Here is a 23,727-nt window from a genome sequence, read left to right on the forward strand (position 1 = left end):
GTGACCTACCTAGAGATGCACAGCGCATCCTTCCGACGTGGGTATCGATGTCACAGCTGGCATGGCTGCCCGACCTCCATGCGAGGGACACTGATGTGTAAACAGGGTGGGAAATCGATACAGATGGGTTTAAAAAAGCATTCACAATACTTCACAATAGAGGGCGTTGGATATGAATTTAATACCTCACAGTCAAAGCATCCAGTTTCCAGCGTGATATGGAACCAGGCAATTACTGACTCAGGCCCCTTATTGTCCCCACTTAAGTACCGAGGAACCTGTGAAAACAGCGAAGGTCTGGAATATCATCCCTCACTTTCAGGTGAATGGAAAGACTGCGGTGAAAGTGTTACATGGAAAACAACAACAGCGTATTGAATTGGGACTTCCTTCATCTTTCAAAGTGGCTTCAAGCCAACAAGCAACATTCCTAATCGCAATCAATGATAAACATTTAAGACCAAAGGATTCACTCCGAGGAACGCAAAGACAGGGCTGCAGTCATTCACATCCAACTGGCTGCAATTTGGCAAATTTGTTTTTGTCGGTGAATTTTAAACATGCTATTTAGTTAATAAATTAAGTATATTACACATGCCTCTCATTAGTCAATCTTTATGAAGTCATAATTCTTAAGATTATGTATAATTCATAGTCCATCACAATAAACGATCACGAAAGAAATGCTGTCGATCTCAGCGATGTCTGCCTACCATCCTCAGGGGTGTGACGATCTGTAAAATACTCGGTGAAATATTACTCCTCACTGGAAGGCGGTCTAAGAGATCCATAAACAGCTTGATCAGGAATAGAAGAGATTATTGTAAGAAGAACAAGCCGATATACGTTTAAAATTGGAGAACAAAATTTATTGCCAATATGAAAGAAATTACAGAAAAAAAAAAAACAGAACAGAAGACAAATGCCCGACTCCTATTGTTGATCGCAGTGTTCGTCTACGCCATGTCTGCAAGGAAACGAGAACGAGAACAGAGGAAACCCAATACCTTTATTTTTCCTAACCAAGTTCCTAAAAGGCGAGTTGGGGATGGGGGTGTAACCCGCATTTTAGACCCCAGAAACAGTTACATTTTCAATATTTAAAAATTGCTCATGCATTCTGTGTCATAAAAAATGAAGATTTCTGACTTGTCACATGAATGAAGCACTTGCTATGAGCAACTAATAGCGAATGCGTAGTTTACTGAAGTTCTCCGAATCTCCAAGAAGCTGCAGCCAGTCTGACCTTCGGATGGGTGGGGGGGTGTTCCATCGGTTTCTCCAGAACAAACACAAAAACCATGATTTCTTCTTAAAAACTGCTTCGCTTGCTTCCGATCCAGAGCGAGGACCCTCTCGCTGCACGTCCCGCCGCGGCGAGTGTCTCCGGCCCGTTGAGAGAATGCACAAACGTCTTTAAATATTAAAAGCGAGCGGATTATGAAGTTGTGATTAATCGGAGTGCAAAATACAGACACAAAGAAAATGAAAATAACTAAGCGTCCTGCCGTCTTCAGCCAGGCCAAGCGTTTTGGTTTGTGCGACGATCCTTCCTCTTCCTCGCGGCTGCAGACTGTTTTCTCTCAGTGCCCTAGAAGGCCGGTACCTAAAAGAGTCATTGCATTGTCTTACCCAGTGAAGAGGTTTTACAGGTCTTGACATTTTACACGAAAATCAATATACAAGTCTGTTAAATATACATCATTATCAAATTCTGTATCCACGACATTATATGCTAGTATTGGACAATCATGTAAGTCACCTGGGAAGACTTGAATGAATGAAGTATGAATTTATATAATTTAACTTGAAATCAGTCTATTGAGACTGAGCTACCATTTTCAAATGAACAATTCAAAAACATGTTCAAATATTGATAGCAAACAGCTACAGGAAAAGAGGAGATCAGAGGCTTATATTTGCCTGCTGGAGACAAAATATTATCCTTGACAACAACAAGGAAAGCTCAAATGTCTCCAATAGCAGTGCAGGAAGTAGATCTCACACTATTTCACAGAGGCACTGAGAGAAACGTTAAGGATTGCGATTCGTATTGAGTGAAATGAAACGATGGCTTGGGGTTCTGGGTTCTGGAATCCCTATAAACACTAACTCTGAATGCTGGTGTATTTCAATGATCTTCTCTCTGAATCTCGTCTGAGGTGTGGAAATGATCAATTAAAATGCTTACCTTTAAACCCCTCTTCAGGCATACATACTGGAAATGGAAAAACAGAAACAAGAAATTAATGAGGATTAAAATAATATAAAACTTAATTCCTGCCTATCTGTAGGGTTATTATTAAACAGCCGTGGCTCAGTTTAATTGCCCTCTATCAATCATTCTCTAGAACAAGGAAACAGGAGACACTCCACGGGTCCAAGGGTTGTTTGTTTCTCACACCAAACAATGACTGTCACGTGATGTTTACTGTGGATTTATTTTAATTTCGTTAAAATCATGGGACAGTACTTCAAGTCACACAGTAGATCAAGTCATGGGAGGAAATCAGAAATGTAACTTCATTAGTTTTATGTCCATAGTCTATACATTAAAGAGTGAGTAAAATTGAGTAGTTTGAAGTAATCCCTGCTCAACGACATGGTATGAAAGAACAGGAGGAAACGTCCATAAAAGACCGAGGCTGAAAGCTAATTAATGCAGATTAATGCCTCAGAGCTATAATATTATTTGGAGTTCTGAACACAAACCCATACTTTTTAAAATGGGATCCTTTCAAAAACAATTGATCATCAATGCCTTATAACTCACAAAACAAACCCGCCGTTCAATTGCACAGATTTTGTCTATCTTCACGAAAGTGGCGCAAAAGGGAGAGTTGGGACGGCTGCGCTTCTTTAAATCTGGCTCTTCTGAGATCGTTCACTTTCTGTTTGGATACGAAGTCTTACAGCTGTCATTCAAACAGTGCTGACGGTTGATATCAGCTGGACAAATACAATTCAAATCATTATACTACCGTATAATATGGGTACTAATTGCAGTGAAAAATCACCAAATGACTACAGTCCTCAAACTAATTACCAAAAACTGGCATAATACATGAATAGTGGAACTGAATATCGGTTTTAATATGGTGCTGCAAAAGTAAACATTGCCAAGTTTGGACTTTTCAATGTATAAACCGTTACATAATTTGACAAATCTGCAGTAAAAACAGTTTTCATTGACTTGGATTATTCTGTGGACCTCCAATGGCGAGTCGACAGCTAGGTCACTTTCTGTGCATTATTAACGGTGTACGATTATTAACTGTTGTGCTGCGCTACTTATTCAGAGGTATGTTAGACTGCAGTTGGTATTTTTTTTAATCTGGACCGACTGTGGTGGCGCAGAATCCTGTGTTAGCCGGAGTGAAATTAGGATCCAGCACTTTGCACCCGTGAGCGCCAGACATTTAAACCGCATTTCCGTGACCATCCACAGAAAGGTGAAAATTGGAAGGTTTGTGAAACTGTGTTGAGGGTTAATATTGACGTACACATCTCTGTTCAGTAAGTGCCTTTTCAGAACGATGGTGGCAGCCCTAGGAAATACAGATCAACATAGCACCAGTCTGAAGTCTTTTTGTGCGCAAATGCCAATATGAAGTGAAAGGCTTTACCTTGGAAAACATCGTCCATGGCGGCGTAATCAGCTATTGGTTCATCAGCCTTCAGAAAAACACAAAGACAGATTTCCATGATGTCCTTCTTCGTACAAAATATCTCTGGGTAACATCGTATTACTATTGCATGCAAGAACATCATCATCATAATATAATTATTTGCATATAAACATAATATGCAAGGAAGTGACCTACAAAGAAAACGAGGGTTACTTTAACAATAGAGCATAGAAGGATTATAATATATGTAACAGATTAAATAAAGAACAGGATTTGTGTCTTGGATCTGAACAATACCCCATTTCAAACGAACCCTTTTGCCCTCCGCCTCAACATGTTGTGATTGCTCTCCAATTCTCCGGCTGCACAATACCTCTGATTACTCTTACACACATTGTTCTTCTGAGATCGGGCAATGTTACACAACAGCTGCGCTACACAATACACATCTCAGGGCGAGGAAACTTAAGAAACCTACCAGGATACACTTCCTGGAGGGCCACTACGTCTCCTGGGTTTATTCCAACTGGAACGCCCCATTTCTTAACGCAGTTATTTCAATGAGTCACAAATAACATTATTTAAAGGTCTTTTACACGTCATGGCTTCAAACTGCGCTTCCTGTAACAATCTGTGGCCTGAAGAGACGCATTCAATTCATCCACTTTATAAGACAGCCAAACCAACTGGGATGGGAAATGGGAACTTGTGGCCCCAGACTGAGACCCCAGGGTTGGGTGCACATACCTTTAGACAGATAACACACTCAGGAATGACTCCAAGGCTCCCCAAGGTCGCCGAATCGTCCATCAGACAGCGCCCGTCTACAGACAGATTTTGGTCAAACGGAGCCACAGAAAACGCGTGCATGATCTGCAAGGAAAGCAGAAACGGGCACATGGATTTGATTCTCAATTCGTACGCATAGCTGGGAGTCCAGTGTTATTCAATCTCCGGGGTTATTTTAATTTCCCCAACTAGGAGCCACCTTTATCATCCATGACAATGCAGTGCGCTTGCTTTTAGATAACACAGACTGATTAGATTACACAGGAGCCCCAAGGGAAGGAATACAACACGAACCAACGAGGGGAAGGTATGCAGAAACATTTAAATTTCCAAGAGCAAAGGAAGGTTCTATAACCCTTTCAAAACGTGAGCAGCCAATGAGCAGTGGTACAAAACCTCTCTGTAGACCACGGTAAGTGTTGAATCAGAATGATCCCACCGCTTCTAGAGCTGATATGATCATTATTGCTTGATTCAACACTTTAAAACATTACTCCCCATTTGACACTCAATTGATTAATGAGATGCACTTGACACAGCAACAAGGATTACACATCTAGAACAGGAAAGTGGCATTTTATTCAGCTGCTACACGTCTGTGTAAAAGGAGAAGACAAACACATTGTCAAACGACTGGGCACAGACAGTGAAGTCATTTGCACAAGAGGACAAGCGATGAACCACAATTTCTAAAATACTGCATGGAAAAAAAAGCTGAGGGGAATCGGTTTAAAACAACAATGCAACATTAATGATGATAAAACTGGTGGTGATCCTCAACCCGTCCAATCAGAAAGGGTGATGTGAGTGGAGGTTATTTTGCAATTGTGTTTTACATCCTCGTTGTTAACAGAAATATATGTTTTGCATTATGTACGTATTAATCCACACAGAATTAAAAGGCCATTGCTCACAATATTCATTTCAGATTGAGAAGTAAAAGGAATAAACAAACATCTCAGTCCAGGGGTTTCTGCTCGCATTACCTGTATCTTGAGCTCTTTGAGTGTCTGATTAGCCGACACTATGAGAGCCTTCTCTCCGCGCACTTTCCGGTGCCGCGTGCTCCTGCGTATCCCGGGTTTCTGAGGGATGACGAAGGTGCTTAGGTGGAGACCGGGGCCCACGCCGGAGTCGCACAGCTTCTGACGCTTCGCTCCGTCGCTCGACTGCGTGCAGAAGATAAATGTTGATTGTGAAAAGAAATTTACTTCTCAATACCAGCAACGAGTTCAGTTTGTTTCACAGGACATCAGTGAAGAGAGGATATTAATGCATTTTGTCGTGACTACAGGAGAACAGTCTGGGCAGAGGCATACAGGGCCTGATGAGTGTCTGCAGGAGTGATGGGAAGTACCGAACACAAATGAAAGGTGCTAACCTGGCTGAAATCAGGATCGCCTTCTCCCTCGACCTTCGGCTCCTCCCTCTCATCCTCTGCCTCGGAGCCGCTGGCGTTCATCTCCGGCGCGGCCTCCTTCAGGACCTGCAGGCAGAGGGAGTTAGAGCCACAGAGGCAGCCACCTGCACGGCCCCAAACCGCTCAGGAGGGACATCATGATTATATGGGCAGTGAAACCGCATAAGAGAGAGACACTAGAGATGTTCGGGTCTTTTAAATCTCCGTTGGACAAGAACGTTTTTATTTCAAACGCACCATTTTGTTGTCCAGGACTTTGCGCACGTACACCGTGGCCTGAGTGTATTCACGCATGTCTCTCTGCTGCTGAAACAGCAGTCCTTCTCTGCAATCCAGACACAGCTCTGAAGTTAAGCACAAACGAACACGAATAAAAATCACAGAACCAGTCTTATTATATATTAGATGTGCATCTCATATTTCAATGCAGGAATTGAATACAAAACCTGTAAAATGCCTGGACAGTACATTACACTTCAATGGCGGAGGAACTGCACTGACCTGGATCCGTTCTGTATTCCACGTTCACCGTGTCGTCCTGGCATTTCTCTACCAGCCTGTAAACGCGGATAGACTCATCCACGAGGAAGTGCTTAGTCACGGCCTCCCACTCGCTGGGCCATAACAGAGCTATACTGTGCGAAGGAAAGACGCAAGACATGACAGACATTATCACAACATTCACAAAACCCAGACCTGAAGTTCATAATAAAAACAACAATCGATGTCAAAGTTCTATCGTTATTAATCTCCAACATTTATCCACTCAGCACTCAGTCAAAACTAAAATAAAACTAATGAAAACACCCTCGTAATAAGGACACAAAACAGACTATTGAACTTTAAACTGCTCAGGGTGAGATGTTAACACTAAAGATTGACTGAACATTATTACTATACAAGTTGCCTGGAAAGAGATTGCCAGATATGAATGCCTTTATTCAGACATAAGCGGGCTTTAAAGTGAACCCTGTGGATGCCTGTATACTCTCTGAAGCTACACGGATGGATGAAACACTCACTGTTTGGCATCTCCCTTGGCCATGGAGTCAAACGTGAACATGAAGCCCCCATGTGGACAGAGCAGGATGCTGTTCCCCACATTGGACACGGGATTGCATCGGGTCGGTCTCCTGTGTCAGGATCAACGCAAGATACAGGATCAGATTAGATGATATTCGATATGTATTTGGGAGAATAATAATAATCAATTAAAAATCACATTACACAAATATGGTGTTTCAATGAATACATGCATTAAGATTAATATCTGTTGTGTGTCTGGTCTATTATGAGAATTCCTTAGATTATTTTAAATGTAATTAGGATTAACTAAGGAACAAGTACAGAAAGGTATTACATTTATTTAAATCTGAAATCAAAACATGAGAAAATCAATACACTTAAGTCTTGTAGCATATTTCAAACACGTATATATGCATAAAGCAGTAAATTACCTAATAAATCTTTTCCATTCGTCCACAAAAAACAGGGAAACAATGTAAAGAACATCAGTCTCCTGCAGAAAAGAAAAAAACGATAAAATAAAACAAAGGAACAATAATATAATCAAAAAAGATAAAATCTAGTTTCAAAGCAGTGTTTGCGGAGAGAGACTGTATACCTACAGAAAACAAGGGTGTTTCAGTTTTAAGACATGCTCCATGTTTAAACTAGTTTGCAAATTAAAGAGCCCCCAAATTCTGTCACCGTACAAACAAACATTGCAGGTGCCAAGAAGTCACCCATGTTTTCTGTAACACACTGAGCTGCCAGTACAGAAGAGGCACCATCAGCCCCTGGAGAAAAACTAAATGACGACGGACGTCTTGGCTTCTGTGCCGCCTGTGACACGATGGGGGTCGGCCTGGGAGCAATAAAAATACACTAAAAGAGCTCTGGTCCTCATGTTTCTGCAAATCTGGAATGGGAGTTAAAACGCTATAGTTTTCATAATTCAACAACATGCTGGTTCAATGGTTGATGAGAGGCAGAACACTTAAAAACACAAAACTTCCAGTATAGACCACATACAGACGTGCACAGAAACACCTGAAATAAAACGTCGAGCAACAATTCATACCAAGCCGCTCGATACTCGTGTAAAAATATCAGTGTTTGTTTTGGAAAAGGGTTCATTTTTCGGTTCGTGCTCTGAATACAGTATCTCTATTTGATGCTACTTAAGTCTTTAACAGAGGTTTCATGTTTCATAAAACAATAAAAACCCCTGTGACATTTGTATTAACACAAAGAGCGATTGTTCGTGTTGTCTGCAGCACAGAGACAGCATTCATTCTTCATGTTGTGAAAACAACCCTGTGACCTCAGCCCGAGACCTCCCGAGACCCCCATCCCAGTCACTTTCAGGTTCAGATGCATTTCACGGAAACAGTCTTTCCTGTAAACTTGCACTGACCCTCCAGTCAAGATACAGCAGCACATGGAAATGAGGATTCCCATGGTTCACAACAACCTGGCAATATAATACACGTCCAGGCTTTGTCATGTTCCCCAGTCATTTCATATGATAGATTACAAACCCTAATGTTTGATTATAAAATTGCTCAGAAGGAAAATTTGGTTCATTGCAGAAGATCAAGTTCCGGCCAAGTGAGCAAAGGTTATTTCACATGATATTGATTGATCTATGTAGACCCTTTACACACACTCAAACTGGACACAGAAAGAGGCTTTAAGGGATCCTACCTGAGGCCATTTCTGGAGCGTCGGTCTGTTTTTATCATGAAAGAGGTTGAGGAGAGAGGTCTTCTGTTCGTGGGCCATCATCCTGTTCAGGGCTTCATTCTCCTTCCCCTCCCTTTCTAGACTCTGGAAACAGAGTCGAATACCTCGTGTAAGCAGCACAAATTGGATATCAGCACCATCAAGCCAATATAACAAGATTACAGTTACTTATGTGTCGTCACTCAAGGAAGGTTATATCGAACACCTCCCCCCAAAAATCTTTAAGGGCCCAAAAACATGAGACGCACTTTGGAAAAGTCAGATGTGTTAAGACAACAGTGGTTGCTTTGTGTTTTAAATGGACAGTTAACTCCGTATAATTTTCTTATTTTTGTTAACCGTATGCTTATTTAGATTTTATCCCACATGCAGCTGTGCTCAAATCTCTGCCATGACCGAGAATTATTAGAAAATCAAATATACAAATATCGGATAACAACAGTATTTAACAGAAAAGAAATCGTGCAGCTCTGCAGGATGTCAGAATTGTACTCCGTTCTCAAAGCATGTGCTCAGAACATGTCACTTCCTGGCACTTAATCAAGTGTGACCCATCAAAGTGGGTACAGTCAGCTGACCTTGATACTCTCTCTTCTTTAGTAAACCTGCTAACTCGACTCTCTTATCTTGTAGGGATAAAGGACTGGATGATAATGATCATTTTAATGTGGGCTGTTCTAGGCTGAACATGTTTGAACTCTAAAGAATGTAGTAATGCTGACTAAATAAGCATCTCTTTCCTCGAGAGGTGTGGACTGCTGACCTCTAACGGACGGTGTTGGTCTGGAAGATTCTAATGTCCTCACGAGGTCTCTCGATACCAAACCCCCAGGCTGGTATTCATCACCACCTGCCCCCGGCGCACGGCTCATCACTTACCATGCACTGCTGACAGGAGTCCTGGCTGGAGGAAAACTCGGGGGCCTTGGGGAAGTACACCCTCAACTTGTCCCAGACCTCAGTGGTGATGAGCTTCCTCTCGTTTTCTGATATGCAAAGGCCACCTTTGAAAGTCAAAGATTCATTTTTGAGCCGTGTTATACCCAGCTACAGCAGGGCCAATTCTGGCACACAAAGCCTATCCTGGTGGTGGTATTGCAGGACATGCACAATACCAGCCCATCGCCAGTGTAACAGTAACAGTTTAGAAACCCTGCAGGAAATGAAATGCTCAGTGCTGTAACAACTGATCCTGTACAAAACATCTATCCAATGCCATGTTTACATGAGTTAATATAAACACAGCAGAGCAACTAGATTATGTTGTAAAATGCAGGCTTCAGGCAGTGGACATAAAAATGGAAATGCAAGGGCCCTACAACAGGTTTGCAAAGTACGTGGCCGCTACACACGACTGGCGTGTCAAACATGCAAATCTCCCTTTAGCACCTCCTAAGACTTGACGATGTCTGCACTCAGTAGCTCATTGTATTTAAAAAACGGTACTTTGTACTAAAGTATTCCTGCACTTTCATAATGCTTTAATCAGTTTCTTGTTTGAACTAAGTCAGCCTGGATAAGGGTGCTAATAAATAATAACAATATTGTAAGAATTGCTGAAGTATCACAAGGAACTGTCTCAAAGGTGATGTCAGCAGGGCAGAAAGAAGGAAAGACCTCATCGCAGAGCAACAGAAGGCGAGACACAATCCAAACTCTTCCAGCATGGCAACGCTCCAATCCACAGGGCACGTTATTATTGATTTCTTAGCAGAAATTGACACAAAGGGCTTCACAACGAACCATGTGGACAGAGAATGTCTTCATTGAAATTGAGGTTCTCCTCCCTGTCCTCCTTGCTCTCAGGAACCGACCCATCTGTTTCAAAGGGAATGCGATTACATTTTAGTATTTTGTTCTTGTTGTGCAGACTTCCGCAGTTCTGCACAGACCTGCAGAATTCCACCAATTCCAGTGGTGGAGAAGCACAGATCCACGCAGACCTGCATAAACCTGTGCTGCATAAACACGACCTTAATGTTATGTTGGCATTTTTGCTTAAAAATATTGTTTTAAAAAATTGCCGTTTAGCCTGTTTACACTTTTAAATCCCTAATTTATCATTGGCACCCTTCGCACTTCGCAACGTAAAAAAAACAAAACAAAAAAAAGAGACTTGGGGCACTGCAGCCAAAAAAGGATTGCCAACCCTGACATAAAACAAACTATTCCAGTGTTGTAAAGTCCAGTTACATTGCCTTTCAAACATGCTTTTACGTCTGGCAATTAAACTGTTGCCTGAAGTTGAGAAGCATCAACAGTATTTTTTATTAGATGACACTGAACTTAAACCTACCTTTGGCCCCCAGCACCTCTGGTCCCTGTCCGTTGGTTTTGCCATTAGTGTGTTTGGTTTCTTCCTCCTCCTCTTCGAGCTGCTCCAGGGCCAACTGACGCCAGCTTCTTAGAGAGGCCTTACCGATCCAGAATCCTTCATTACTGGGGAGATGAAGACCACACACCTGCCATTACAAAACTTCACATTTCAAGACTGAGACCCACCTAACCATTACCTGCAGGCAGCGTTTAACTGAGCACCTGCAAGAGGCTTCTAGCAAAACGAAGGAGACCCTCTGCCCTGGATCAGACTGACGGTAATATTAGCTCAGAGTATACACTGTCTGAGTGAGAGCAGTGTGTGCGGACGATCTTATGAGCGAGCTGCGGTTACCCGTTTACTGCCACTTTCACCAGGTTGGAAATGACTTTATAATCTTCATTCAGCTGGTTCTTGAGTCGCAGTACCCTGCATCTCTGCTTCACACAGTCCTGGCAGAGGGCGGAGCCTAGCGGACAGGAAACAAAGTACATGTCACTTCCTTTAATACAAACTCTCTGAAGTTTCAAACACTTCTGCGTCCTTCAGAGCAGTGTAGTTGAGATGCAAAGGACCGGTGTGTCCACTCCACATTAAACTGAGCTCAGAGGTGGACATGGACGCATTCTGGCTTTAAACACCGTTACGTCCTGTTCTGATCAAGCACACTTTCATTTAACTTCTGCTATGTATATTATCTAGTGTGCTCTGTGTTCAATCTGAATTCTCACATTTTGTTAGTAACCAATTATTGCCCAGAGGGAAGGGCTGGTTTTAGTTTACTGCAGTGTAGAGAAACTACAGTATACATGCCATTCCTGTTCATGCGATTACTGTAATGACAGTATAAAATGAGATCTGCCCTTTCCGAGACATTAGCCTATATAATAGACATAATAACAATCCTATATAGTGTACATAATACTCCCCGAGCAATCCTCCTTATTTGGGAAGGTCATGGTTGACGCTGGACATGTGTTTGTAGTTCCTGTCTCTCTCCCTTCAACGTATCTACCTGTTAATAGTCATCTGCATTTTGGATGGAAAGTGCTGTACAGTTGGTCACTAAGCATTTAAATAAGTTGTCCCTGTTGTAGACGCTGCACCTCAGGGACCATCACCCTGTGATTGATGCAGACATCCCAAAAGTAACATTCTCTGCTTTTTTTGATTCACTATGAACAAGAGCTAAGAGCATCAGAATTTTATAAATAAATAAATAAATAAATAAATACATTCCAATTAAATTGGTGTTTATTATTTTTAATCATATATTCCGTTTACCAGCAAATAAACCGCAATTTAATCATTTACACATTTTCATATCTATGTTTGGTGTATGTTCAGTAACAAATTGATCTGAGGTTTAAAACCTTAACCGCTCCTAAACAGAAAGTCAGCTCACAGCGTTTACTGTGAGCAAAGGATTACGGGACAAAGAAAGTAATCTGAAGTCTGCCATTGGCTTTCCACGACAACATGCTCACAGGGACACCGAGAACTGGCTGGGGTTAATCTGTTAAATGCTTTATCTTGTGTACGATAAAGGCCATAAAAAGATTTTGAAACCGATAAAGTGACGCTTACCGTCTAATCTAGGACTCCCTCCGTATCTATTGAAGATGATCTCTGCCGCTTTTACAGATATCCGTTTCACGTCTCCGATCTTATCTGGGTGTAGCTTCCCATGGGAACAGATGAACTTGGAGTTGTCAATGGCTTTGGTGACAGTGGAGTCGTCCAGCCACTTCTTCAGCCACTCCAGCGGAACGAACTCGAAGGGCTGGCCTACAAAATGATTAGAAACGACGGATTATGGACGCAGACAGACGCAAATCGAAGCATGTCCGTCATTCTCTAGTACTGCAAGACAATTCAGGCCATTAATGACAGGGAGATACGGGGCCACAGCAAAGACAAAGGATGGGGTAAGTGATTTCCCAGTAATTGGATCTCAGCAGAAGTCATTTAAATAAATAATTTTGATTGTTTATAATCTGACAGATCATTGCCCTCTGATTAGTCCTTTACACACAAACTATTTCCAAACCTACATACAGAGAGCACCTAGCACTGAAAGGTAATTACATTTAAAACATACATGAACTGCATTTCAAGTTTGTCTATAAAACATTTTAACAAAAAAGTATGTATTTTCTCAAAGCAGTTGTTTGCCAATGACATGTCAAATGCTATTGCAAATTAAAGAAACTGGTTTTATTAGCAGTTGCATCTAGAGCATGGCGTTTCTCGTCTTGACTTTGTAACCTGTATTTCAGTCCTCCGGCCCCAAGAGGGCGATATCGCCGGCTCTTAAAGCATGTAGGCTGCTCAATCCCACTGCAGTACCATCATCTCAATTAGTCAAATTATTGACAAATGATGCGCATTTCTAGTCAACAGCACAATGTGATGTACATGGCAACTGACATTTAATCATGCAAGCGATTTATTCAATAGCAACCTATTGCAGACAATGCATCAATACATTCATGTTCACTGGGAACACTAATTAAATATGAAGTATACATAATAGTTTGGTATTTTTATAAAAATAAAAAAGGGGGATGAAAAATACTGAAATCAGATAATCAGAGTCAATACAATGTCAAGTGCACAGGGGTGTTCCTCTTTGATACTGAATCGGGCATGTTGGTTAACCCGTTCTCCTTTCATGGACTGACACGATTGTGTGAAAACATGCCCAAACGAGACTTGCAGCATCAACGGAATTGGGAACAACCAACAAATATTTTTCAGCCTTTTCCCGCCTCATCATAATTAGCTTCCTTTCTAATTAATCACAGCTTCTACATTGTTACTAAGCGTTATTTCAGTTACTTGTTTACAGTGATGTCTAAGATAATAGAAATACAATTTCCAAAGCCAAGCTTGAGAAAGACAACACACTATTAGCAATTAATACATTCTTTGTTAAACCATATATTAGCTTATTAACTAGATGACTAAGCACTGCCAAGTATCCTTCCATACGACTAATTACCAGACATCCCTGTAATAAAGCTCATCCCCACTTTAGACTTTTCTCAGAAATGTGATACCATACGAGAATGTTTTTACAGACCGTCTTCAGCAGGTAACAATTCGTAGAGCTCCTTCACCTCTTCGTGCTTGGCTTTGCCCTGGTCTACACTCTGCTTGCGCATGTCGGCCATTTCCACGCACCACTCCTCAAACTTCCTGTTATCCCGTTCCACCAGCTTCTGCAGAAAGCCTACAGATGGGAATGAAAAGGGTCGGCCCATCACAGGTCCCAGGCGCTGCGGACCGCAGATGGCGGCGATGCTTTTGATCGCGTCACAGAAAGGCTACGTTACGTGAAATCATCACACAACTGACGGGGATGTCACACAATTGCGTTTATACAGTTAATGTGATCAGTTAAGGGTATGTTTGTTCTCAGAAGGCCTAGTTGACTGCTTGTATTAGATACCGAAGCATTATTACAGATTTCTTGTACTTATAACATGAAAGGCATTATAAATAGTTCTGTCAGGTCAATATACCATATCAATACTGTCATTTTCAAGCAGGAAATTAGTCATAAAGGATCCCTCTACTAACCTGGTACCTGAACATTAACCTCGGCCTGATTGTCATCGTCCCCCTGTCTCTTGTACACCAGCATGTATGCGTTCCTCGAACAGTGAAACCCTTTCCCACACTTGGGTTTGCGCGTCTGGGATTTGGAAGTTTCCGCTAGAAAGCAACGTGAACAGAAGAGAGCAGGCATGCGTAAGCGGAGCGATCCCAAATGTGAACGTGTTTTCAACTCGGTACACTCAACAGGGTGAAGAATTACATATATACCTATATCCTCCTCTATTCCAAGCTGCAGTTTCTTGCCCTCCATCTTTTCAATCTCTTCATCGTTGAACTTGTACCAGTCATTAGTCCTGGCGTCGCGCACATGGGCGATGTAGTGACCGGAGTAGGCGCTGACGCCTCTGTGGATCAGCACCGCGTTCAGCTCGTAGATGCACTTCTCACCTGCTGTGACAACACAGATCCAAAGTGGCCATCACTGACTCTGCACCGTGTTCACTTCGTAAACAAGCCAATATGAGTCCAGAGTCTGGGTCTTCCATCTTAAAATCATCACCCAGATGATAGTGCACAGCCCTTTTGTTTATTTACAAAATTGATATAAAATATTGATGCCCACAATACCCAGAAGAAGGTTTTATAACCTAGGAATCAACTCCATGGAAAGGATATAAATTGGGGCTTATACCAAGGCTTATTGCTGGATGGTGTGCGAAGCTGCCTGACTGAGAAACCACTGGACACTGTCAGTGCAAATCAATTTAATACCACGGGAAGCCTGACTGAGGTGAGAAAAAAGGCAAATTTGGGAAAGGGAAATCTGCCTTTTGGTGACTTCAAAATCAAGCTTCTGTTATTCTGTCAACCATCTATACTTTTAAGCTTTGTAAAGTCTTCTGTTGCCTTCAAGAAGACACACAAAAGGTATAAAAAAAACTGCTTTTGTCAAAATGATTGTCATAATTGTCACCAAACATCTGAAGTGACAGTCAGAGTCAGACACAAAGTCCTGTTCATATGAAATTAAAACCGGGTGCTTACCTCTCCCTTCCAGATAGGGGCCCATATCCAGGACTTCTGGAAAGCTAATGAAAGTGTTCAGTTTCTTCTTGTGACCAGTTTGCCTAAGGAAATTACATAAACAAAATAAATTATTAGCAACATTGCAATTGACAACAAAGCCTTTCATAGTGATGAACATGTGTTCTTTATAAGCTAACATTAGCAGTTTGGTTTCATGGCGACTAAATGTTGAATCAATGTCAGTTACTTTAAAATATGTAAGCGATGGTTTATGGCTTATAGTTTGTGAATAACACGTCTCTCATACTTGAGGTCACTACAAGACCTCCATGTGGGAAAAGCGGTCGTGGCAGGACGACCCAGGGACGACAGCTCCACTCATCACCTGTCGAAGACAAAGCGCATGAGCTGGAGGTTGAGGGTTCGAGGGAGGCTCTGCAGCTTGATCCGTCTGGTGGCGTTCTGCTTCGTCTGGCAGCTCTCACAGAAGTACCGGTTGTCCCCTTCCAATTTCTCTTCCTGCAGGAAAACAAATCGGCAAAGAAACAATAGGACTATCCTGCACAAGAGATAAAGCCACCTGGAGAGTTTCTCACAGCCTGAACTCTGTCTGTTTTTTCTGGTCGTGTGGAAATTACCCAATCAGTTGGCACACTTTTACAAATGAAAATGGTTTTCGGTCATCAACCAGTCGCACCAAATTGCTATGGTGTTTGAAATCAGTAATCAGTGGTAATAGCGTCCGTATCAAACCCCTGTTAGTGTGTTATATACCCACTTTGGAAGGTAGAAATTAAATCAAAAGGCAAATCATAAGAGACTAAAAGAGAAAGCTGTAAATATTCCAGTTGCAGGAATCGAGTCCAGACAAAGGGTGAGGGATGCACACTTTTCACAGCGCCTGCACAGATTTCTAGGTTTTTACCTCCCAGAAACTGATGAATGTGCGTCACACTACAAGACTGCACACAGTACAGTGGATTGAAGCCGCATCATACATTACCTTGAGGAACTCAGTGACACAGTCGGTAAGCTGCTTGTGCCCTTGAATGTTGAGTTCCAGCTCATAGAAGCGCGACTGAAGTGGAGATTCGCGGCCACAGTGGTTACACCTGAAATCAGACAAAGCTCAACAGGTCAGGTACTGAATCATGCCGTGCATTGCCTTATTTGAACATCACCTACTAGTGAGAGATCCATCTTAAACACTCTGTAGCAGGGCAACGGGGCCATTTAAAGTCAATCTGCAAAATGAATGCTTGCAAAAGTTTCTGCCAACATTCCCTGCTGTACAATTAAAATAAAGTACTTACTTTGGGATTTAACCCCCCAACTTTCCCACCAAAAGTGTTTGATCCATGTCCAGAAGTAGGTAAAAATATTGTGTGGATCAAAAGATTAAACCCGATATATAACCAAAATAAATCTAGTAAAAGAACAAATTTCATTAAGCCTGACATTTCTTCCAATAAACTCCTGTTGCCCTCTTTCAATATGTCCTTTTGCAATAAATAAAAGTTCATTACGTATTGCGCTCTAGGCAGGACGAGCTTGTGTGATTAGAACTGGAATATTCCAGACCCATGGCTTTATAAAACAGACCTATAAAGTTTGTGCAAGGACATTGCTCGGGGCAACCTACAGATTTATCATTCTTCCAAAATAAAATAAGATTGAATGTCTCTGACAATTTGTAAACACTGCCACTTATTTTCAACATTACATATACAGACATACAGCCGTTACATTTTTAAATGCTGCGATACTACAGTTAAACAGCAAGTACGATACTAAAACACATTCATAATCTGGCCCTTTAAATCTCTGTCATGATTGGCTATAAATAACATGGTGTCTAGATGTCAACACCTTGGGTTTGCGTTTATATGACATGGATTGTTGCTTCATTCCTAAAAGATGAAAATAAATAAGCAAATGAAACCCCTTCATGATCAGCTGAAGTGCCGGTAGGAAGTTTTTTTTTTTTAAGAATATATGGACAAGTGCAAGGTAATACACGCAGGTAACAAAAATGTCCACTATAATTACACTATGGGAGGAATAGAACTAGATGAAGTAACGCATGAAAAAGACCTAGGAGTCTATGTGGACTCCTCACTTTCTCCATCCAAACAATGTGAGGAAGCAATAAAAAAGGCAAACACAATGCTGGGGTATATTGTCAAAAGTGTAGAATTGAGAACAAGGGCAGTGATGTTCAGACTGTACAATGCACTAGTTAGAGCTCATCTGGATACTGTGGACAGTTCTGGGCTCCACACTTCAAGAAAGATATCGCTGCTCTAGAGGCAGTTCAGAGGAGAGCAACCAGACTTATTCCAGGTCTGAAGGGAACGTCCTACTGAGAGACTGAGGAACTGAACCTTTTCACCCTGGAACAGAGGAGACTACGTGGGGACTTGATCTAAGTCTTCAAAATCATGAAGGGCATCGACCACATCAAACCAGAGGAGCTTTTCCAGATCAGCAGGGACACACGCACCCGGGACACAAATGGAAATTGGGCTTCAAGGCATTCAAGACAGAAAACAGGAGACACTTCTTCACACAGAGAGGTGTCACAATCTGAACAAACTCCCCAGCGATGTGGCTGAAGAGACAATTTGGGAACATTCAAAAACAGACTGGATAGGATCCTTGATCACTTAGTTATTAATGGATACCAAACGAGCACGATGGGGCTCTTGTAAACTCTTATGTTCTTAATATAAACTCGAGTGAATCGCTCATCTCCTTACAGGTCGTCTTGCCCATGTCAGGAATGTTTTTCAAGAACGGACTCTTGATAAACAGGCCACAGCAGCGGGAGAGTGGATTCCTCGTGCGTCTCCCTAACTGTGTGTCACAGGGTTGTCATTTACAGATCAGACAGCCGTGGCCCCAGGGTCAGGCCCATCCATAATGCCAACACCGACTCTCACTGCGGACAGGTTTTTATTTTAGACACCTGTCTAATGGTGTGTGTGTGTGTGTGCTCATGTGAGTGTGAGTGGAGGCGGGGGGGCAACATCGAAACTACAGGAGGAGAGGGGGGCGCTACAGGAAGAGATTGGGGTTTGGTAATAGCAGTGGTAATAAAGAGTGCGAGACTTACACAGTCACATAGGCAAACTGTCCACAGAACTGCTGCTGAATGACATTGTGCAAATTAGGGTTCTTCTGTTTGGAAAGGGTGTCTTCTAACAGGGACAGGAAGAGCTTGGAGAACTCCTGGGCGTCCTGTCGGCATAATAAATTGTTAGAGCAAGAGGAAGAAATACATGCCCCTCAAGACAGAAATTAGAAACTGGTAAAGGCTCCTGTTCTGCCTCTGACTGCTGCAGTATAATATTTGATCTCTAGGTCAATTATTCTGCTGTGATGAGCAAATGTGCTAACCAGGGAGAAGACTAGTTATAAACCATCCTCTTCCTAGTTTAGGAGCACTGAAACATTCATCCAGGCTGTCTGATGTTACTCGGCCTTGGTTCCGATTTGTCGTTTTTTTTTATCCTATTTTGTTTTGAAGAATGGATGATTGTTTGCCGGTGAGTCGCTTGTTCGAATGGTTTACACATGCATCCTTATGACTATTTCTGTCACCTCCAAAGTGAATTTGACATGCATTCATCTGATGATGACTCGATAGTTCCTGAAGTCTACACATATTCACAAAGAACACTGAAGTAAACGAGCCAAACAAACATTGACAGCTACTATAGCATGCACTCTAGACTCTATACCTGACCATGAGACAGTAAAGCATTCGGTAAGCATATATAACCCAAACTGTTTGGATAAACCATACCTGCTGTTGCCCTGTATCTAGTCCCAGTGCCTTCACCAGACCCGAGGGGTCAATGTATCTTCTGTTACTGTTCTGCAGTAACGCAAACAAGTATTGCAGATGTTCACATATGGTCTGGGGCTCGTAATCTGCAGGGCAAATGCGATGCATTAATTTTCACTTCCCATAGACAGGTACTCATTTTCACAGGACCAATAACAGAGTCAGAAACATCACAATCAAAAAGCATCCTGTTGAGCGAATGCACACGATATCCTCCTGGTGTTCTGTAAGCTGACTGGCATAATTTCATTTGAACAACTGTTAAAGTTGTAGGACACTGTCCCTGTAGTAACTGACAAATCTACAGGTGCAGAAGATCAGGATGTTTTGCAAATTGTGTTTGTCCTTCAAGGACTACTGAAACCTCTCCCACGAGCACAGTGCTATCAGCAGCACACATCTTTCAACAATACAATAGAGATGCACCGAATTGGTTACAACACCGGCAACTGCATCGTTTCCACCTGAGGTGTGTGGTGTCACTGTGTGGACAAAAATAGCAGCATTTAATATCTATATTAAATATAGTATGCTTCGATACTTCGATAGTTTTCGATATTACCAAATTCAATCCTCAGGACCATTTCTGAAATTTGGCATCATGGTATTATCTAAGCATCTGTCTTGTTGACAACCCTAATGTAAAGTATGTTTAACTATCTATCATGTCAAATATAGAAACTTCAAATCATTGTGGAGCAGAGTGTCCCTGACATGAGACGTCTGTGACAATGACAGTTGAAGTCGTATAGCAAAAGGAAACTTGAACTGCCAGAAAAATGAACAGCATCTCTACAACATGATGACAAATTGATGACCTTAGTGACGCTCTATGTAGCTCATCAGGAGGCAAGAAGCAGCTGTAAAAACTGGAAAAGGCTGTTTCTGCCAAGCAGGTAAAGCACATTAAGTGATGATTCTAAAGGAACAGTTTGTTATTTCTGCAGAAAGGCATGAATACCAGGTTCAATAGACTCTCCATAAACAAAGCAGGCTGAGTTCTGACCTAAGTCCAGGTCGTGCTCCTCGGCCCGCGGGTTCTGACACAGGTAGAGCATCTGCCGCAGCTCCAGGTTATGAAACCACACTTGCAAGAAAGTATTCACATAACAAGTGGCGCCAAGGTTTGTTAGTCCTACAAATGTATTCTAGAGGGGGAAACAAAACACACGTTGGTTAACAGAAAGTTGCTGTTTTCTTGATATAATTTACAGCCAAGCGAGAGGTCTAGTGTTTGCCTCAGGGAGGAGAGATTCAGTTTTGATTAAATCTGGGCCTTCATCTCAGGGCAGGTCTATACCAAACACTTGCCCACCTATGTCCCGTAAAACCTTGTGGTTTTTGTTGTCTGAATAATTTGAAAATCTTGCATCCATTTGGATAATTGTGACAGTTAAAAAAAAAAACGTAAATTAGTTTAGGGGAAACTTCTCAAAACCAAATCGGTGGAGGAGTTAACCAGGCAGACTTATTAGCACTTAGTTTCACGGCTCTGTACATAGCGTTATTTAACCTGGACACTTTCACAATCTGTTTGCAGAAATACTTTATACTATGCCGAAATATTCTGCAAAACTATGGAGAAACAAGAATGATTTACATAAGGAAAAATATTTACACAAAAGATCAAAAATGTGTCCAACTTCTTCATAAACTCATATAAAACATGTTAATATTATTTGAGGTAGGGTACTCCCAAGATTATTGCTAACCAAGGTCTGTGAAACATGGGTGAAAGAGAGATGGTACCTTGTCCCTTCTTTCTGAATTCGGATCATCGATATTATGGAAGGAATTCTCGTCTATTTCTCCCAACCAGACATGTTCTCCGATACCAACCAGACAATTGGGATTCCCCTTACAGTTCCTCCTAGGAAAATGTGGATACAACACAGATACAACTATAATAAATGTTGGCAACACAACATCTGTCTCTATACACGTATTGATGTACATTTGTATGCATCCACGTGTGTATTAGTTTCTCTTTCAAATAATGACATTTAGCTTTTGTCTAATTGTACAGTATTACAATCCAAATGCCTGTGACATGTCTGTGCTTTAGGCTTGATGAAAGATCAGGATGTGAAACAGTATGAAAAATGTAATGTGGTTCCTACCACAATCATTACAGAACTGATACACAATACAAATGTCAAGTGTCTAGACTTCGCACTAAAGAATATATACAACTTCATAGCATTGCTTTAGTCAAGGAAACAGCACTGACACATTTAATATTTTTCAGAAAGGTGGATGTGTGAAACTGTCGTGCAAAAGTGATAAACCGTATGAACTGCTTTTGCAGCAGCCGCTTGTTTAGTGCCCATATTAACACGACAGGGCTCATGGGACCGGAGGCACTGAGGACTTCTGGGGCTGTCCAGACACGTGTGGGCGTCCTGGGCCCGGCCAAGAGACAGGCGTGTCCGCATCTGCTCCAGACACACTTTAAAACCATCCTGTCTGCACCAACGCTGGCTAACATTTCCGCAAAAAAATGCAAATATAGGAAACGACAATATGATTAAAAAAAAAAACACTTTGCAGTCCTTCGGGAAGTGTCATTGTATATTGTTGAAACGCAACGTTATCAGTGATATCAGAAGGGACACGGGGGTCTGGACGCATTGCTTGTTTTTCAGAGCCGCTGTTTACAGCAGCTGTTACGGACAGTGCACAGGTGCGTCCATGTGTCCGAGGCAGACCCTCTGCACCGTGGTGTCCGGTATCATGGATGTGGACCGGCGTGTACCTGCACGTCCCCCTCTGGCACCCGGGCAGCCGGATGCGGTACGCCGTCTCGATGTGCTCCGCTGCGACGTCCTCGGGTCTCACCGTCTCCACCCAGCGCCAGGCGGCTCGCTCCAGCTGCAGACGCGGCGCCATTGCCCGCCCGAGGACCGCACGCCGATCCCGGGGCTGCGAGGCGGGCGACACCGGGGATTCTCGGCCTACAGCGAAAAGAAGCCTTTTCTCCGTGCTGTCGTCTCGCACACACCTGGAGAAACCCCCTCAGTCGTGCATGTTATCCCTGTACCTCGACAAAGGGCGATGAATGTAGTTCCTGCCGTATTTACATATAGACACTATATAGGATTGTCTGCGTGCGGTGCACTACGTGTCCGACTGCAGCACCGCGCTACAGGCGTCTGAATGCCGGTAATGTCTGCTTCTTTCACATGCAAACTTATGCCGGAATCAATTAGACGCTTTTTTGGGTTTTTCCATCGGAAACGTGGTTACCGGTGCCCGTGAAACAGCGCCGCGGCCGGCTCCGAGGGAAAGCCCGTCTTCATGCCGCTGATGAGGGACCTCGGCGCGGGATGGAAGGCTCTAGAAAGCGGACATTTATCCCAATCGCTGCTCAGAGCGAGTCTGTCAACCGCTGCTCCGGCTCTCTGTCGGCGCGCATTATGATTCCGCTGCCGGGCCTCCTGCGCCTTCCCCGCGGGTATCTCTGCACATTTGTACGGGCTGCCTTTACAGACGGTGTGTTTTGAAACTGGGCGCTGATCGCTGGCTCTTTTCTGTCTCTCTCGCCAGTATTTTCATCCTTCACTTTCAAACTTGTTTTGGGGACCGAAGTACTGACGTACGGCGTGCGTGCCTCCGTGACGCACGTCGCTCTGGACGTGACGCAGCAGCGCGCCTGCGATTCGAACCCCAGTGGCGGGAAGCGGGAGTCAGCTGAGCATGCGCAGAGAGACACGTGTTCGACACGTCTGCGAAACAGTGGCCCCCTCACCTCCCGGTGCGGTGTTATCGTTTTATTATATTTTAAGTGGATGCCAGTGGTGCTGAGAAAATCATTTACATTAAATTGACTATACTGCATTTGTTAGTATTATTTATATATGTATTAGTGAATGTGTTTATTCAAGTCCACTTACAATTTACACAATAAACATTTTAAAGCATCACAAAAGTGCAGTAATACAATCAGTGCAAAACACAGCATACTTTGTAACTTCTCTAAGACTGGACCTGAGATCGCCTCTCCTGCTCATCTTCCTTGCAGCCGCTCGTATTAAATTCCTTTTGATTGACCATGCATCTCTCTCAGGGTGATTCTACACTCTTCAATATCTGTGAAAATTATTTAAATAATATAACCCTGGATTTAATTAAAACACATCATGTCTACAAATATCAAATATCATGATATAGGTAACCTTGCCAAAAGTAAGATACACTCCACTGATAGGTCCTGTGGCCTCTGGTGACAATAACACTGCATTGCTCTTATATTTTGTAAGTTGCCCTGGACAAGGGCATCTGCTAAGAAATAAATACTACTAATAATAATAATGACTTATGCTTGGTAAAGTTATGAAGCCTTGGATCACAAGAAATAAAGTGCACATCCTTATATTTGTTGTAA

General features: G+C 42.4%; 1 protein-coding gene across 4 annotated transcripts; it reads right to left on the bottom strand.

The window, feature by feature from the left end:
• Window positions 1-847: 847 nt before the first annotated feature.
• Window positions 848-22,953, bottom strand: usp48 (ubiquitin specific peptidase 48). Of its 4 annotated transcripts, none has more exons than XM_066690469.1 (27): window positions 22,099-22,953; window positions 21,093-21,210; window positions 20,350-20,491; window positions 19,302-19,429; window positions 18,609-18,733; window positions 16,497-16,605; window positions 15,879-16,012; window positions 15,512-15,594; window positions 14,735-14,917; window positions 14,489-14,623; window positions 13,989-14,138; window positions 12,491-12,691; window positions 11,258-11,372; window positions 10,883-11,025; window positions 10,330-10,404; window positions 9,466-9,590; window positions 8,548-8,670; window positions 7,296-7,357; window positions 6,861-6,971; window positions 6,340-6,473; window positions 6,076-6,182; window positions 5,800-5,904; window positions 5,405-5,587; window positions 4,377-4,502; window positions 3,627-3,675; window positions 2,192-2,218; window positions 848-1,606 (listed from the first exon to the last, which is right to left on the bottom strand). In XM_066690469.1, exons 1-27 carry the CDS (start codon window positions 22,230-22,232, stop codon window positions 1,584-1,586), a joined length of 3,150 nt encoding a protein of 1,049 aa, XP_066546566.1. In that variant the 5' UTR covers window positions 22,233-22,953; the 3' UTR covers window positions 848-1,583. The 4 variants fall into 4 exon arrangements, with proteins under 4 accessions (XP_066546566.1, XP_066546567.1, XP_066546565.1 ...); XM_066690470.1 differs by having other exon boundaries at window positions 14,735-14,914; window positions 21,093-21,213; XM_066690468.1 differs by having other exon boundaries at window positions 21,093-21,213.
• Between the last annotated feature and the right edge of the window lie 774 nt (window positions 22,954-23,727).

This window comes from Amia ocellicauda, chromosome 18, assembly GCF_036373705.1.
Source record: "Amia ocellicauda isolate fAmiCal2 chromosome 18, fAmiCal2.hap1, whole genome shotgun sequence".
NCBI lineage: Eukaryota > Metazoa > Chordata > Actinopteri > Amiiformes > Amiidae > Amia > Amia ocellicauda.

Excerpts from the sequence above, each read along its gene's own strand:
- usp48 (XM_066690468.1), bottom strand. The coding sequence starts at position 22,232 with ATGGCGCCGCGTCTGCAGCTGGAGCGAGCCGCCTGGCGCTGGGTGGAG. Across the intron at positions 20,492-21,092 it reads ATTCAGAAAGAAGGGACAAG|AATACATTTGTAGGACTAAC; the intron begins GTACCATCTCTC and ends TTCCCCCTCTAG. Across the intron at positions 14,918-15,511 it reads CCCCTATCTGGAAGGGAGAG|CAGGTGAGAAGTGCATCTAC; the intron begins GTAAGCACCCGG and ends GTGTTGTCACAG.